Source organism: Archocentrus centrarchus, chromosome 7 (genome assembly GCF_007364275.1).
Source record: "Archocentrus centrarchus isolate MPI-CPG fArcCen1 chromosome 7, fArcCen1, whole genome shotgun sequence".
Taxonomy (NCBI): domain Eukaryota; kingdom Metazoa; phylum Chordata; class Actinopteri; order Cichliformes; family Cichlidae; genus Archocentrus; species Archocentrus centrarchus.
In genome coordinates, this window is record NC_044352.1 from 35,463,148 (window position 1) to 35,478,006 (window position 14,859).

Sequence of the window (14,859 nt, forward strand, 5' to 3'; positions counted from 1 at the left end):
AGACATTTTAGTTATGCTTTAGTTATGAGTCTGGGCTGCTTGACTATGATTTGGACATTTATTCAAAAAGCACATGAAGCAGTGATATAGTTTTTTTGGTTTTTTTTCTTTTAGATAGGATGGACTGAAACATCTCCACAGTGGTATCTGTTTTTGACTAGGCACAGATTAAGCCGTGATCCAGTTTCAACTTGTATCCACTCTGTGATTTGACTGAAGGTTGCAAAGCTTTAATTATCATGATAGTTTACCCCAACTGTCACAGGGCAAAGGAATGAAGCAATCTTATCAAACTGTGACTGAATACACAATGTGAAGTTCACAATTCTCTTAAATAAAAAATGTGAACAGTTGTGCTTATTTCTGAGACAAGAATCACAGCTCACAATAATTTCTGTTGTAGCTCCAGTAGATTTTCTTTGTGTGCAGGCTGTGATGAGCGGCTGCTGCTCTGAGGTTTACTGCTCTTTGTGGATTTACACGACTGCATTCAACAAGATGTAACCCAGTATTTTATGAGCTATCTTAGCTCCCCCACACTGACAGTATACTGCTTATACTGTCTTTGTACTGACAGTATCCAGCTGCTATAAAGGTTGAATTCAGTGAATGAATCTCAGCATCATCAGTTTCAATTCAAACTCATCTCTGCTACACTGATGTAACCTGTAGCTCTGACCATGAACACCACAGCTGCTCTGCACCAGTCCAGCACAGAGCTTTACTGTAAAATCACCACAGTACAGCAAACTAACCTGTTTATCCTGCACTAAACTGCAGTATTTTCATGCAACCTTTGAATAACACAAAGTTAGTGTACTTCAGTTTGTTTTGGAGGGGCTTTGCTGCTCAGCTTTCACTCTCATTGGCTCCACTCTGCATCCTGCTGCAGCTTAAAAACAAACAAATTATCATTATTATTATCTGTTTGGTAGATTAATTTGCAGTGTTTTGTTCATTTATTTTTGTGTTAAATAAAAAGTGAAACTTTCATTAAAATATAAAAAAGTAAGAATACCTGCTTTCGTAATAGAACAAATATATAAAATCAAGCAAGTAAAAGGCTTCTCATATAGGGAACACTGAATGCAAAAAGGATTTATCTTACAAAACATTCATATTTGCCAAGTTAAGCTAAAATATATGAGGCTGCACACAAACAAACAGTCATTTTAATGCTGTGGAAAAAACAGTGTTTTTATACTGCAAATAAAGTTCTCTTGCTTTAAAATTATGGTTTGTCCAATTGGATAAAAGGCCTCTCCAAACCAAGCTCCCGGGCTGAATTTCAACCCCAACCCACCCCTGGTGCATAAGACACAATCATGGAAAAATAAGTACTGGAAAGAAAACCAAAAAATAGGAATGGCAAAATGAGGAACCAATAAAATTATTATAAGAAGGGTCTCAAATCAAATTCTTTTTTAGAGGGCACATATCATGCTTTTAAATCCTTCCTTTTCATATGTAAATCATTCACTTGTGCTCTATATAAAGTAGAACTGCAATACTTTGGTCTGAATCCCTCATTATTGTAGCTGCACAGACCGCTCGTTGACACCTGTTCTGAGGCGCGTCTTAGAGCAGCTCGTTTTGGTGCGGTCTCTTTAAATGTGAATCCCGCTTAACCCTCTTAATTGGAGGGGAAAGCGAAATGTCAAAAAAGTAACTTAAAGGGCCAAATTGTATGTTATTTTTGACATCAATTCGCGGACCGGAAGTGGCCCGTGGGCCGCAAGTTTGGACACCCGTGCTCTAATATGTCAGTCCTTGACAGTTGCTTCAATCTCTCGCCTCAAAGTCTAACTCTGGACCGCCTACTCTGCTTTGCAAACACTTATTTCACCTGCTGTTGCTGCTAGTCTCTTCCTGTGCGTACACCCCAAACAGAATACTGTTTTATTCTCCTTTTTGACCCTAACTGGGACCATAATATACGTCATATTGTATTAAATAACACTAACGACTGATAAAATTAGTACCTGAGACAATAAACTCATCAGGAAAGTGTTAACTGAGGTCAAAGTTTGAGGATGAAGTAGGATCATTTTGTTATAGACTTCCATACAATTTGACTTTGCAAACAGAGGAGTGGCCCCCTGTTGACCATTAGAAATAATGCAGGTTTAAGGCACCTCCACATTTGGAAATTTAAACCGGTGGCTCTCATACTTTGAAGGGTCGGTTGACGTAGTAGTTGGTGATGATGTACGCGTCTCTTCTCGTCTCCCTGAGGCGCTCCAGAGGTGGCGGCTTCACATAGATGTCGTAGGGCCTCAGTTCGTGTGTCGCCACTGCCTGAAGGGCCTAAAGCAGACACATATGAATTCAGATCAAACCACTTTTATATATCCAGCTGTTAATTTTACAGTGTTTTTGTTGGACTTGCGTTGGGCTCGATGTCGATGACGCAGTTTTTTTCCGCTGTTTAAAACGTCCCTCGTGGACTGGATACTGGTGTCGTACATGTTCCCTTTGTACTCACCGTACTCCAGAAACCTGCCGCACACAAAACACACAGATGCTGGGATAAAATTAGTCATTTCTGAATTAACCTAATGATATCATCCCCATTAGAGCTCATAGATGCACAGATGTCTGCACCTGTTGTGATAAACCATGCTCTCAAAGACTTCCTGGCCAATGAAGAAATATTCTCTGCCAGACTCCTTTCTTGAAGTTTCTGAGCTGCTTGTGTAATCTTTCCTGAAGTTCTCTGGTAGAGTTGGCCTTCCTATCCGTTGTTAAGTGATGACGTAGAATTCCATTTCCGGGTCCAAACTGTCACGTGATCCATACTCTGCAATGCTGTGTTCCTGGTTGTTTCAAGTGATCTGACTCGGAAAAAAAAACCACACTCAGCTGTGATTTTACCGACGAGAAAGAGAAGCAGAAATGGCTGCAGCTGATAAGGTATGTTACAATCATCTTTAATAGTGAACAGTCATTGGTTATGCCATTGCTGTTTATTTAGGAGCATTTGGACCCGGAAATGACATCAGACTTAAAGACCAGATTGGTAATTTAGCATCTCCTACAAAATAAAAGACTACTATTTAAGTCAGTTTGTTGGAAGTTTTATTTTGAAAGAAAAACAGATTCCCTGCTAAGTCTGTCACATTCCATTTGCACTCAGTTGTCTTTGACATTCCATTCCATTTGCACATGGAATGGAGGAATTAAAAACTATAAGACATAAACGACATTGTGAGGTCATCACATTCAGTCTATAAAGTGGTGCGTTCTGTTTGCTCAGTGTGCTTCAGAACTGTGAAGTGAGCAGCCACGATGCTGCAGAGCTGCGTGTGGAGGCCTCAACACAAACCATGGAGGCTGCACACACAGACTCCGTAGAGCTCAAGGCAACCAGAGAGGCTGCCTTAGAAACCCAGTGTGAGAAACAGCAGGAGCAGATCAACCAGCTCCAGGAGCAGCTCCTCAGGGCTCAGAAGCAGCTTGAAGGGGAGGCTGAAAAACGCCAAGAGGAAGAAGAGCGAGCCCGCTGTGAGATCGCAGAGCTCAAAGCTAAGCTCTGCACCAGTGAGGCCCTTCTTCAAGAAAATGATTTGAAGGTACAGAACTTCAATGAAGAACTGGAAACCTTCAAAGCTTCCTACATGGAACTTGAGAAGCAGGAGAACATGAAGGATCCTGAGGCCCAAACTGAGACACTGGAGACCCAACAAGGGAAAGAGTCCAGTGCTAACAACCTAGAGGGTCCAGAGGAAGTACCTAAACAGAAGAAGAAGAAGAAGCGTGGCTGGCTGCGTAGACTATTCACTTGTGGTAGTGCAGCATCCACATAATCTCCTACATGATCTCATTTGTATACAAATCAATATCAAGAGCAAATAACTATTCACTTTGCTCCCCCTAACCGGTCACAGCAGATGACTGCCCCTCCCTGAGCCTGCATCTGCCGAAGGTTTCTTCCTGATTAAAGGGAGTTTTTCCTTCCCACCGTCGCCACGTGCTTGCTCACAGGGGATCATCTGATTGTTGGGGGTTTCTCTTTAATTCAATTCAGTTTCATGTACAGCACCAGTCACCCATATGGACATACTGACCCATTCATATAAACGGGTGATTGTGTCTAAACCTTTGACTGGTACTGTACATGAAACTGAATTGAATTAAAGATGATTTGTAGGAGATTGATAAATTTGACCAAATTTGACCAAAAATAACAAAATAAAACAATTGGCTTTCAAACAAAAAATCTGAATTGTGAAGACTTTTTTTTTTTTTAAAGCATTTCAAATGTCAAATTACAGAAGCTTAACAGCAGAAATAACTATGTTTACAGTCTGGTTAAAAATGTTTTTTTGCTCTGTGGAGCAAAAAACTGCATTTTTGATGCCTTTTGGAGTATTTCAATAGAATTACTGATCAAATAATATTCAGCCAACTCCACTTTACTGAGTGCATGGTGCCCAGGTCATCATCCCTGCTGACAGCTGGTATGAGGTGTTTGTGCTGATCTGCTGTGTTTGGTTTCACCAGATGTGGCGCTGTGCATTACGGCCAAACATCTGCACTTCCCTCTCCTCTCTCCAAAGGACATTGTTCCAGAAGTCATTTGGTGTCTCCTGGCAAACATTCCAAAACAGTCATTCTTGTTAGGCCTTTCTGTAATTGTGCTGTCACGAACATTAACAGCTAACATGCTAACTGAGGCCTGTAGAGTTTGAGATGTAGCTCTTGGGTTTTCTGAGGTTTCTCTGAGCATTGCACAGTCTGAGCTTAGAGTGAATCTGTTGGGACATCCACTCCTGGGAAGATTGTGGCATCGTGTTAACAGAGCTGAATGCTCCAGAGCAGCAAACTGCCAGAGCTTATACTTTTATAGAGGTGCTCACACTCATTGATCATCAGTTAATCAAGTGCATTTGATTACCCTCTTAAATTCCTGTGGAAACGATCAAGATTGACTCAGTTTTTGGGACACAAGTTGCTAAAATGATTTTTTGCAGCTGTTAGCATCATAAGATTATTACAGTTTAAACAGTTAAAATGTGTCGCTATTTTGAAAAAGTGTGTTTGAAAAACAGTTTCATAAAAAAGTTGAATTAGCTTTTGCACAAACTACAGCTATTTTATAAGACGTGCACTTAGTGTGGTTAGGTTAATTGTGATTCTAAATTGTGCATAGGTGTGAATGTGAGTGCGAGTGGTTGTCTCTGTCTTTGTGCTGGGCCTGCAACATGCTGTCAAAGCTGTCCTGGGTGTACCCTGCCTCTCACCCTATGAGAGCTGGGATAGGCTCCAGCCCCCCTGCAACCCTGCAAAGGATATGCGGAAGAAAATGGATGGATGGATGGATGGATGGATGGGCTTCACTGGTTGTGTGGAGTAACCATTGGTCTACAATTTCAAAATATTAGTTCAAAACCGGTGGTTGACCTCTTACATGCAGTCTAAGGTTGACATCTTTAAAAGTGCCATATCTGAGCGTCTGAGCAGGCTGGTGGAGGGAATCAGGCCGGCACACGCCTGTTGCTGGGGAGTTTCTTTGCCTGCCACCACAGGGTGTCTATCTGATCCACCATCTCCAGGATGTCACCTCTTCTGAAGCTCAGGGGCTGGTCGGGTCCTGCTGGGGGCTGTAGTTGGTCATGGCCCGCACATACAACTAACAAGCAAACAAAACAACATGTTTATAGAGTGTATATACTTTTTATGCAAACAATAAGGGAATTTTGGAGGAAGACTTACCATGGTCTGATTGTGGATCAGCCTTTCTGTGATGGGAATGACTTTAAACATGATGGTGCCGTGTGACCAAGCTTGCTGATTAGCTGTAAAAAACCAACAGGATCAGAGGTGGGTGCAAACAGTAAACAACAACAAAAAGCATGACATTAGTTTAAGAAGTGACCCACGACAACTTGGATGGCTTGCTCAGGCTCCATCCCATCCACAGGAAAACCGCTGACCTCTATGATCCGGTCCCCTGCATGAAGCAGACCTACACATTCATAAACACAAATATGGACACACAAAAATAAAGTTTTTTGCATCTCTTGATCTTTTATTTCAGGTGTTTTCAATCCCTTTGACAATGAAGAAAAAAGGTCCACACAGCAGCATGGCTCCTGGATAATAATTACATTTAATAAAAAAACCTTTAAAGAGACTAATGTTTCAGGCTATAGCTGCCCTTCCTCAAACTTGACAAACAATGCAGGAAACATGTTATTAACACACGCCCACATCTAAAAAGGGTCATGTGATTGTAGGTGCCTTCTAAACAAATAAGGAAAAAGAGGAGCAGCAACAAACGTGTACAAAATCAGTAGTCAAAGTGAAGGATATAAGCAGTGGTATTCATAAATAAATAAATATTCATATGTAAGTATATTATGTGCCAATAAACAATCAAGGCAGATAATCGATAAGAAGTAATGAATATGACTGGGTAGCATTAGCAACTTATAGCCAACAGCCTTTGTTGTTTATGTTTTTTGAATAAAATTTTTAAGGAAATCCGTCACTTTCTCTTGTATTTTGATTAGAGTGAAGATTTAAGACTGGGTGGGCTCCATGGGATTTTCTTGTTTGGGAATGGCTTTGGGAATGGCTGCTCTAGTGGATAGGCAGCTCTATTACACGCTTTGCCTGATACTGGGTTGCCAAATTCAGGGGCTGCATCCTTCAAAGGACAGTTTTACATAGAATTAAATTTGGACACAACCACTGTACCCTTCGCTGCCCTCCCTATCACATGATTCATTGTGCAGAGAAACTCAAAAGCAGCCAAGAGAGTGGCCAAAAAGTTGGAATTATTACTGTTTCTGTGACACAAAAATAAGCTTTTACAATGTTTTAAGGCAAGAATGTACATGTGTAAACCTCAAATATCTGCTCTATTTATGAAGATATTGCTTAATTGTGAAAGTGCTCCAACATTTTTGGAGATGTCTTTTCCCACTGGCCTCTCCAGCTGTCAGCAGACCGGGTGGTCAGGCGCCCTATACCCAGAGAGAATGTCTGACTCCTGCATACAGTTTTCACAATACTTTTTAATATTCTAATGCTATTTACATATGCATTTGTGAGCTGTACAAATGTAATTACTTGGTTAAAAGAAACGACCACTAGGTGGTGCAATGCTTCTCTGGCTCGGAAAACTCTGAGAGGCACGAAGGAAGAGTAGGCGACTGTTATGGCAGGGCATCAAAAGTAGATGTAGGTGTATGTGTTATAACTAAAGGGTGCTGAGGTATCCCATCTTCCACAGAAAATCGTCTTTTCCACTTCGGCACAAGTATAGAGTGAAATAAGTTCAGCAGGAAAAAAACACTAGACCCAGAACAAAACTCAGATGGCCCAGCTTTGTACCAGCATTAAACGCACCAAGTTACGCACGAATCTGGGAGCTCACTGGAAGCGTGAAATGTGTCTCAAAAACTTTGTGCACTCGTAACCGCCGTTTTGTGCGTGTGTATCAGGTGATTCGTGCGTAACTTTAGTTTTGTGCGTGTGTATCAGGTGATTCGTGCGTAACTTTAGTTTTGTGCGTGTGTATCAGGTGATTCGTGCGTAACTTTAGTTTTGTGCGTGTGTATCAGGTGATTCGTGCGTAACTTTAGTTTTGTGCGTGTGTATCAGGTGATTCGTGCGTAACTTTAGCTTTGTGCGTGTGTATCAGGTGATTCGTGCGTAACTTTAGTTTTGTGCGTGTGTATCAGGTGATTCGTGTATTACAAAAAAATTACAAATCCAGCAGGTTACGCACAAATCCTGCATTACAGACACACAGATATTTTGAGTCAATTTTCTCTCCATAATTTTCTCTCCATATGTTTGCCACGTCCAATATGGCGGCGAAGTTGACGTACGACTGAGCGATCACCAAAGGAGGAGGGGGGGGGGGGGACATCCGGTTAAATAAAGTTGAAGGAAAAAACAATCATGACAGTCATGAGACTGTTTTGGTGCATTCTGGGAAGTGTAGTTGGAGGTGGTTTAATTTCCAATTTGCCCTCAATGGCTGTACGTCTTGCTGTACTCCACCTCCCAGAAACACCACTATTCGACTCGCTTGTTACTTCGTTTCACAGTGTACAAGACACAGAAGTGTGAGATTTATTGGTTTTGATAGAGAAAGTCCCAGTTAGGTTCAGTTTGAAGGGAATGCAAAAGACTTTAATTACACAAGTAGCTGTCTTGTAGCAGGTGGCCTCCAACGCACCGGAGAATTATAATGGCTTTTGCGGAAATAAGGAGTGGCAGCCGTGCTAATTAATTAGTCGCTATCTTCAAGCTATTAGAAGATGGAAGCTTCTTCTTTAGCTCACTTTTATCCATGGAAAAGATACGCTAACATCAGCTAGGTCGATGCTCATAAATCATCCCACTATCACCGGATGTGTTGCTGTTTATCCTGTGGGTTAAACAGGAGAAAACGGTCGGTTAGCTAGTTTAGCTTCAGAGAAACTCCAGCCATGGAAGAAGTTGATAAAATTCTGATTCACGCCCTAAAACAAGTGGGAATGTAAGTATCAACAACAGCCTTTCATTAATGTTAAGGTGCACACTCTAAAAAGTAAGCATAAGATACTGAACTGACGTGTTAATGGGAGGTTTTTCGCTGTCAGTCCTATGGTGAGCCAGCAGCAGTCATATGATCATACTGTATGGGGGTTAGATTAGGCTTGCATAGATATGACCAGCTTTGTAGCAGTCAGGGGTTTAATGTTTGCTTCGTGGCCCGCAGGGACGTGAGTGAAGACATTGATGGCGTCAAACAGTTCAGTAGTGAGCTGATCGTGGAGGCGGTGGTCGCATGTATCCGGGTGATCGATCCAGGTCTGGGCAGCGCACTGCCCAGCTCCCTGCCTCCCGGTATGTCTGCCCGCTTCAGAGTGGGCATGAGCCTGGCACAGGCCTGTCAGGTAAGATATCTGGATGGACAGACGTATAACTGGAATTGCTGTCCCCTGTAATCACTGCTTGGATTGCAACAGACAATCTGACAGTACTCAGTATCCAAACTCTTTAAACAGCTGTCGGTTTAAAGCGTTTGTGCTCAAATAGTTGTTTTTAATTGGGATTTAAAATTCAATACATCATTAACTGGAGGAGAAATTACAGTCAGGATAATTATCTACATGGTTTTCTCTTCACTGTGGAAAAGAATGTAAAAAAAAAACAAAAAAAAAACCCAACCTGATAACCCAGTTTTTCTCAGAGCAGTTAGATGTTTTATTTACATTTATTTTAAATTTGATGCCATTAACATATTTCATAAACTATGGGACAGGTGATGTTTACAGCTGTGTTGCATCTCCTCATCTTTTAACAACCAACTGTAACACTTTGGGACCAGGGAGAACCAGTTGCATTATGTATTATTTAATTGCTTAATAGTTTAGAGCCTCGCTTTTTTTTTTTTTTTTTGTCTTTTGCCGTATTATGAAGGTGATGGTCTGGATTGCAGGGAGGTCAGGTCAGCACCCAGACTCATTTACTCATTTTGTCCATGCTAGTGGAATACACGTGGAATGTGGTTTGATATCATCTTGCTGAATTCAGCAAGGCTTTCCCACAAAAAGACAACACCATGGCTTTATCTGGTCATTCATCACCTGTGTATATGGTTCAGTATTAATGTGGCCTTCATAGATGTGTCGGTCACCAATTCTGTAAATCTTGGTATCTGATATACTCTATTAAAACATTGTATTGTTGCACTAATAAAAATCCATCCATCCATCCATTCTCTTCCGCTTATCGGTTTCAGGGTTGTGGGAGGGCTGGAGCCTATCCCAGCTGTCATAGGGCGAGAGCCAGGGTGCACCCTGTAATTAACAGATATACCTGTATGTTAGAATTTATGGGGTGCATTAAACTGATTTGAATTTTAATGTGAATGTGTACTGCACTCCATGTATGCAAAATGTAAATGCTGCCACACTGTACACAGTGGCAGTGGAGCGATTTGTCATCTGAATAGCCGGTCTTGTGCCCAAAAGTGATTTCCAGTATTTGCCAAAAAAATAATTGCTGGTAATTATATTTTTGTAAATGACTTGTGGACCTATAATCTGTCAAGCATATCTCAAAAATGATCTCTTATGAATGATATCAATTCATTTTGAGTCATAAAGAATATTCCTGTCACCTGGTAGAAACTGCAATCAGTTTTTGGCAACACCAGCGGCCAGTGTTGCCAACTTACTGACTTTGTCACTAGGCCTTTTCAGACTTTTTCCGGTGACATCAGAGAGTTTTGGAGATATGCCGGTGTTGTACCAAAAAGTGATTTCTGTTATTTGAAGAGTTTCAGTCAGGTTTCAGAATTCATCACAGTACAGAAACAGCATTAGTGAAGGTTACAAATGATCTTCTTACAGCCTCTGACAGTGGACTCATCTCTGTGCTTGTCCTGTTGGACCTCAGTGCAGCTTTGATACTGTTGATCATAACATTTTATTACAGAGATTAGAGCTTGCTATAGGTATTAAAGGTACTGCACTGCAGTGGTTTGAATCATATTTATCTCATAGACTCCAATTTGTTCATGTAAATGGGGAGTCTTCTTCACACACTAAGGTTAATTATGGAGTTCCACAGGGTTCTGTGCTAGGACCAATTTTATTTACATTATACATGCTTCCCTTAGGCAGTATTATTAGAAAGCACTGCATCAATTTTCTTTGTTATGCAGATGACACTCAGCTTTATCTATCAATGAAGCCAGATGATACACATCAATTAGTTAACCTGCAGGAATGTCTTAAAGACATTAAGGACTGGATGACCTCTAATTTCCTGCTTCTAAACCCAAATAAAACTGAAGTTCTTGTACTCGACCCACAGATCAAACCAGATACTTACTCTGGATGGCATTACTTTGGCCTCCAGTAACACTGTGAGAAATCTTGGAGTCATTTTTGACCAGGATATGTCCTTCAATGCACATATTAAACAAATATGTAGGACCGCTTTTTTGCATTTGCTGTATTTCTAAAATTATAAATATCCTTTCTCAGAGTGATGCTGAAAAGCTAATTCATGCATTTATTACTTCTAGGCTGGACTATTGTAATTCATTATTATCAGGCTGTCCTAAAAGCTCCCTGAAAAGCCTTCAGCTGATCCAAAATGCTGCAGCTAGAGTACTGACAGGGACTAGAAAGAGAGAGCAGATTTCTCCCATATTGGCTTCTCTTCATTGGCTCCCTGTTAAATCTAGAATAGAATTTAAAATTCTTCTCCTCACATACAAGGTCTTGAATAATCAGGCACCATCTTATCTCAAAGACCTCATAGTACCATATCACCCCAACAGAGCACTTCGCTCTCAGACTGCTGGCTTACTTGTGGTTCCTAGGATACTTAAGAGTAGAATGGGAGGCAGAGCCTTCAGCTTTCAGGCCCCTCTTCTGTGGAACCAGCTTCCAGCTTGGATTCAGGAGACAGACACCCTCTCTATTTTTAAGATTAGGCTTAAAACTTTCCTTTACGATCAAGCTTATAGTTAGGGCTGGATCAGGTGACCCTGAACCACCCCTTAGTTATGCTGCTATAGGCCTAGGCTGCTGGGGGGTTCCCTTGATGCACTGAGTGTTTCTTTTCATTCACTTGTTTTCACTCTGTTTATACCCCGCTCTGCATTTAATTATTAGTTATTATTAATCTGTCTCTCTCCCCCCTCAGCAGATGACCCCCCCTCCCTGAGCCTGGTTCTGATGGAGGTTTCTTCCTGTTAAAGGGAGTTTTTCCTTCCCACTGTCACCAAGTGCTGCTCATAGGGGGTCATTTAAACAGTTGGGTTTTTTCTGTAATTATTGTAGGGTTTTACAATCTTACATCTTACCTTACAATATAAAGTGCCTTGAGGTGACTGTTTGTTGTGATTTGGTGCTATATAAATAAAATTGAATTGAATTGAATTTGCCAAAAAATGATTGGTTGTATTTAAATTGCTGTAGAATCTGTGAAACATGTTAAACTTATCTCTCATAAATGATATTACGTCATTCTGAGCGAGAAACAACACTCCTTTCAAAAGGAAGAAGCTGCAATCACTTCTTGGCAAAGTGACTTTCATATATTCTTTATCAGTGAGGGTAAAAACTATCATTGACATTAAAAATGTATTTTTTCCCGAGAGATCTGTCCAAGAGGGCTGCACAAATTGCAACAAATATAACATTACAGTTCTATAAAGAGTAGCCAAAAAAAGGACTGGATTGATTATAATGCAGATACAATAATTCAAAGTCATAAATATATTTGCTAAACAAGTCATTTCCTCATTTTATATATAAGCCCTTCATAAATCCTGTGCACCACAGTCTATTTACAGATATAAGAAAGATAATGTGTTAAAAAAAAATTGGAATTCACTTTTTGGCACAACACCAGAAACCTGAAAACTATGCTGTCGCTGTGTTTTGTGTACATACAGCACTCGTCCAGCGCCCCTTCGTGCGCTATGGCATCGCTCAGCGTTTGGCTGCTTTCCACACCTGCTGCGCCGCACTCACAGCTTGTTCCTGTCTATTATCGTCAGTAGAGTCATTTTGTTAATCGATGATAGACTATTTTATAGAATTCAAAGAGGCCTTTGAACTGATCCGCCAGACTGAAGGCCATATCGCTGCAGACCACACAGTTGTGCAGTGGTGTACAAGTGAATGACAGTAGATGCCTCGTGCATTGGTGGTCAGGCTTTACATAGTTCCGACCGACATTTTCTAACTATTTGAAAAGCGTACGTTGGCTGTTAATGGTGTTTCTTTTACATCACATGGATGGCTCAGTGCATGTGCGCAGAGGTGGGAAGTAACGAAGTACAAATACTTCGTTACTGTACTTAAGTAGATTTTTTAGGTATCTGTACTTTACTTGAGTATTTATTTTTCTGAGTACTTTTTACTTTTACTCCCTACATTTTTACACAAGTATCGGTACTTTCTACTTCTTACATTTTCAAAACAGACTCGTTACTTTTTAACACGTCAGGGAGAAGTTTGCATTTCCGGTCAGTGCGCCGTCAGTCATCAAGCGATCTGAGCCTAAACGGAGGAATATTAACATATACTGTAAGAGACAATCGTACTGCGTATCCTCCATCATCGGGGCTTATCGGGTACAAAGGGATTAAATACACAAACCCATGTAATTAATGTCTCATTTATAGCGCTATAATCAGGGGTCACAGCGGGCCGGACCGAATCCGTAAGTTATGCTCGCGGCACATAAACAGCTTAGCTAGCGCTACTGAGGAGCGAGCATAAAGGGAGTAACGTGTGGCAGGTAAATGCAACGTTTTTAAATGCTCAACAAATATCAGCAAACACACAAAGTGTGTGCAGTTTGTCACACAGTGTGTCTGCTAGCTAAAAGAAGAGCTGCTGCATTTCAATGAGAGCAAAGAGAGAGAAGTTTACTCAGAGATGGAGAAAGAGGACAGGAGAGGAAGAAGAGAGGCTAGAATTAAAGGTAAGGACTGGAAAATAAACTGAAGTATGCTGACTTTGTGTAATTCAAAGATTGGATGAAAATACTGCAGTTTAGTACGTAATAAACAGGTTATCTAGTTGTACTGTATTTACAGTAAAGCTCTGTGTTGGTGCACTTTGTGTTCATGGTCAGAGTTACAGGTTACATCAGTGCAGCAGAGATGAGTTTGAATCAAAGCTGCTGATGCTGAGATTCATTCACTGAATCCAACATTTCTACAGCCTGTATGCTGTCAGTGTAGGGGATGGAGATCAGCTCAGAGAGCTGTAAAATACTGGGTTACATCTTTGTGAATTCAGTTCATCCACACAGAGCAGTAAACCTCAGAGCAGCAGCAGCAGCAGGTCAGCTGATCACAGCCTGCACACCAACATCATTTACTGCAGCTCACAATAGAAAGTTGTGATTCTTCTCCCCATGCAGAGCCACTACAGCTGATCTTAGGGTTCCTCCACCTTCTGAATCCCACTGTAACCCCTGAGTATCCTCATGTTGGTGTTTAGGTGGAGACACAGTCACCCTCTACTATGGAGGACACAGAGAACAGAGCTGTGTTTAAATTCCCTTTCACAGTTTGTGATTCAAGCTGAGTACATTCATTAGAATTAAAATTTAGATTGGAATAACGTTTGTGTTCTCATGTATTATTTTATATTATTACAATAATATATAATAAGGTTCAGTTAGCTTTACACAAAAATAGCAGGTAGAAACGTCCTCCAAAGAGCTACTTTTACTTTCTTACTTTGAGTAAATTTCAGAGCCTGTACTTTTTTACTTTTACTTAAGTAAAGAAGTTGAACCAGTACTTCGACTTTTACCAAAGTATTTTTTAACACAAGTACTTGTACTTCTACTTAAGTACAGAATGTTAGTACTTTTGCCACCTCTGCATGTGCGACACTTACCTGGGGAACACCAGGATACTCTATGGGAAGAAGGCAATCTGACAAAGGTGGTGTGACGCTTTGGAGAATGTTCTGCTGGGAAATCTTGGGTTCTGCTATCCATGTGGACATTAATTTGACACATACCACCTACGTAAGCATTGTTGCCGACCCTTTCGTGGAAACTAGGGATGTTCCTGGTGACTAATTTCTTAATCGACTAAACGAGGAAAAAAAAATTAGACTAACCGACTAGTCTAAAACTAATAAATACTCAGGTATCAAGTTAAATTTTGGGACTGTTTAATTGTTTAATAGACAATGTCAAAAACTGTCTAAACAAGGCATTTGAAACCGTTAATCATGTTCAATAATAAATCACACTTTAAATGGTACACTTCAGGTTATTAGATCTAATAAAAATATCAGGCCAAGATTAACAGAGTTCTGGTATTTTTCTATAACCATGTCAGGGCTGCAGCTCCTTCTGGTGACT

The 14,859-nt window shown here is 40.7% G+C and overlaps 1 protein-coding gene across 1 annotated transcript in view; it reads left to right on the forward strand.

Annotated features, from left to right (window-relative positions):
• The first annotated feature begins 8,020 nt into the window (after nucleotides 1-8,020).
• The window catches only part of ccdc22 (CCC complex scaffolding subunit CCDC22), a 31,542-nt gene continuing 24,703 nt past the window's right edge, over nucleotides 8,021-14,859 (forward strand). The window contains exons 1-2 of the mRNA XM_030733549.1: nucleotides 8,021-8,497; nucleotides 8,720-8,897. Of these exons, the coding sequence (XP_030589409.1) occupies nucleotides 8,448-8,497; nucleotides 8,720-8,897 (228 nt within the window). The 5' untranslated portion in view covers nucleotides 8,021-8,447. The remainder of the gene's footprint in view (nucleotides 8,498-8,719; nucleotides 8,898-14,859) is intronic.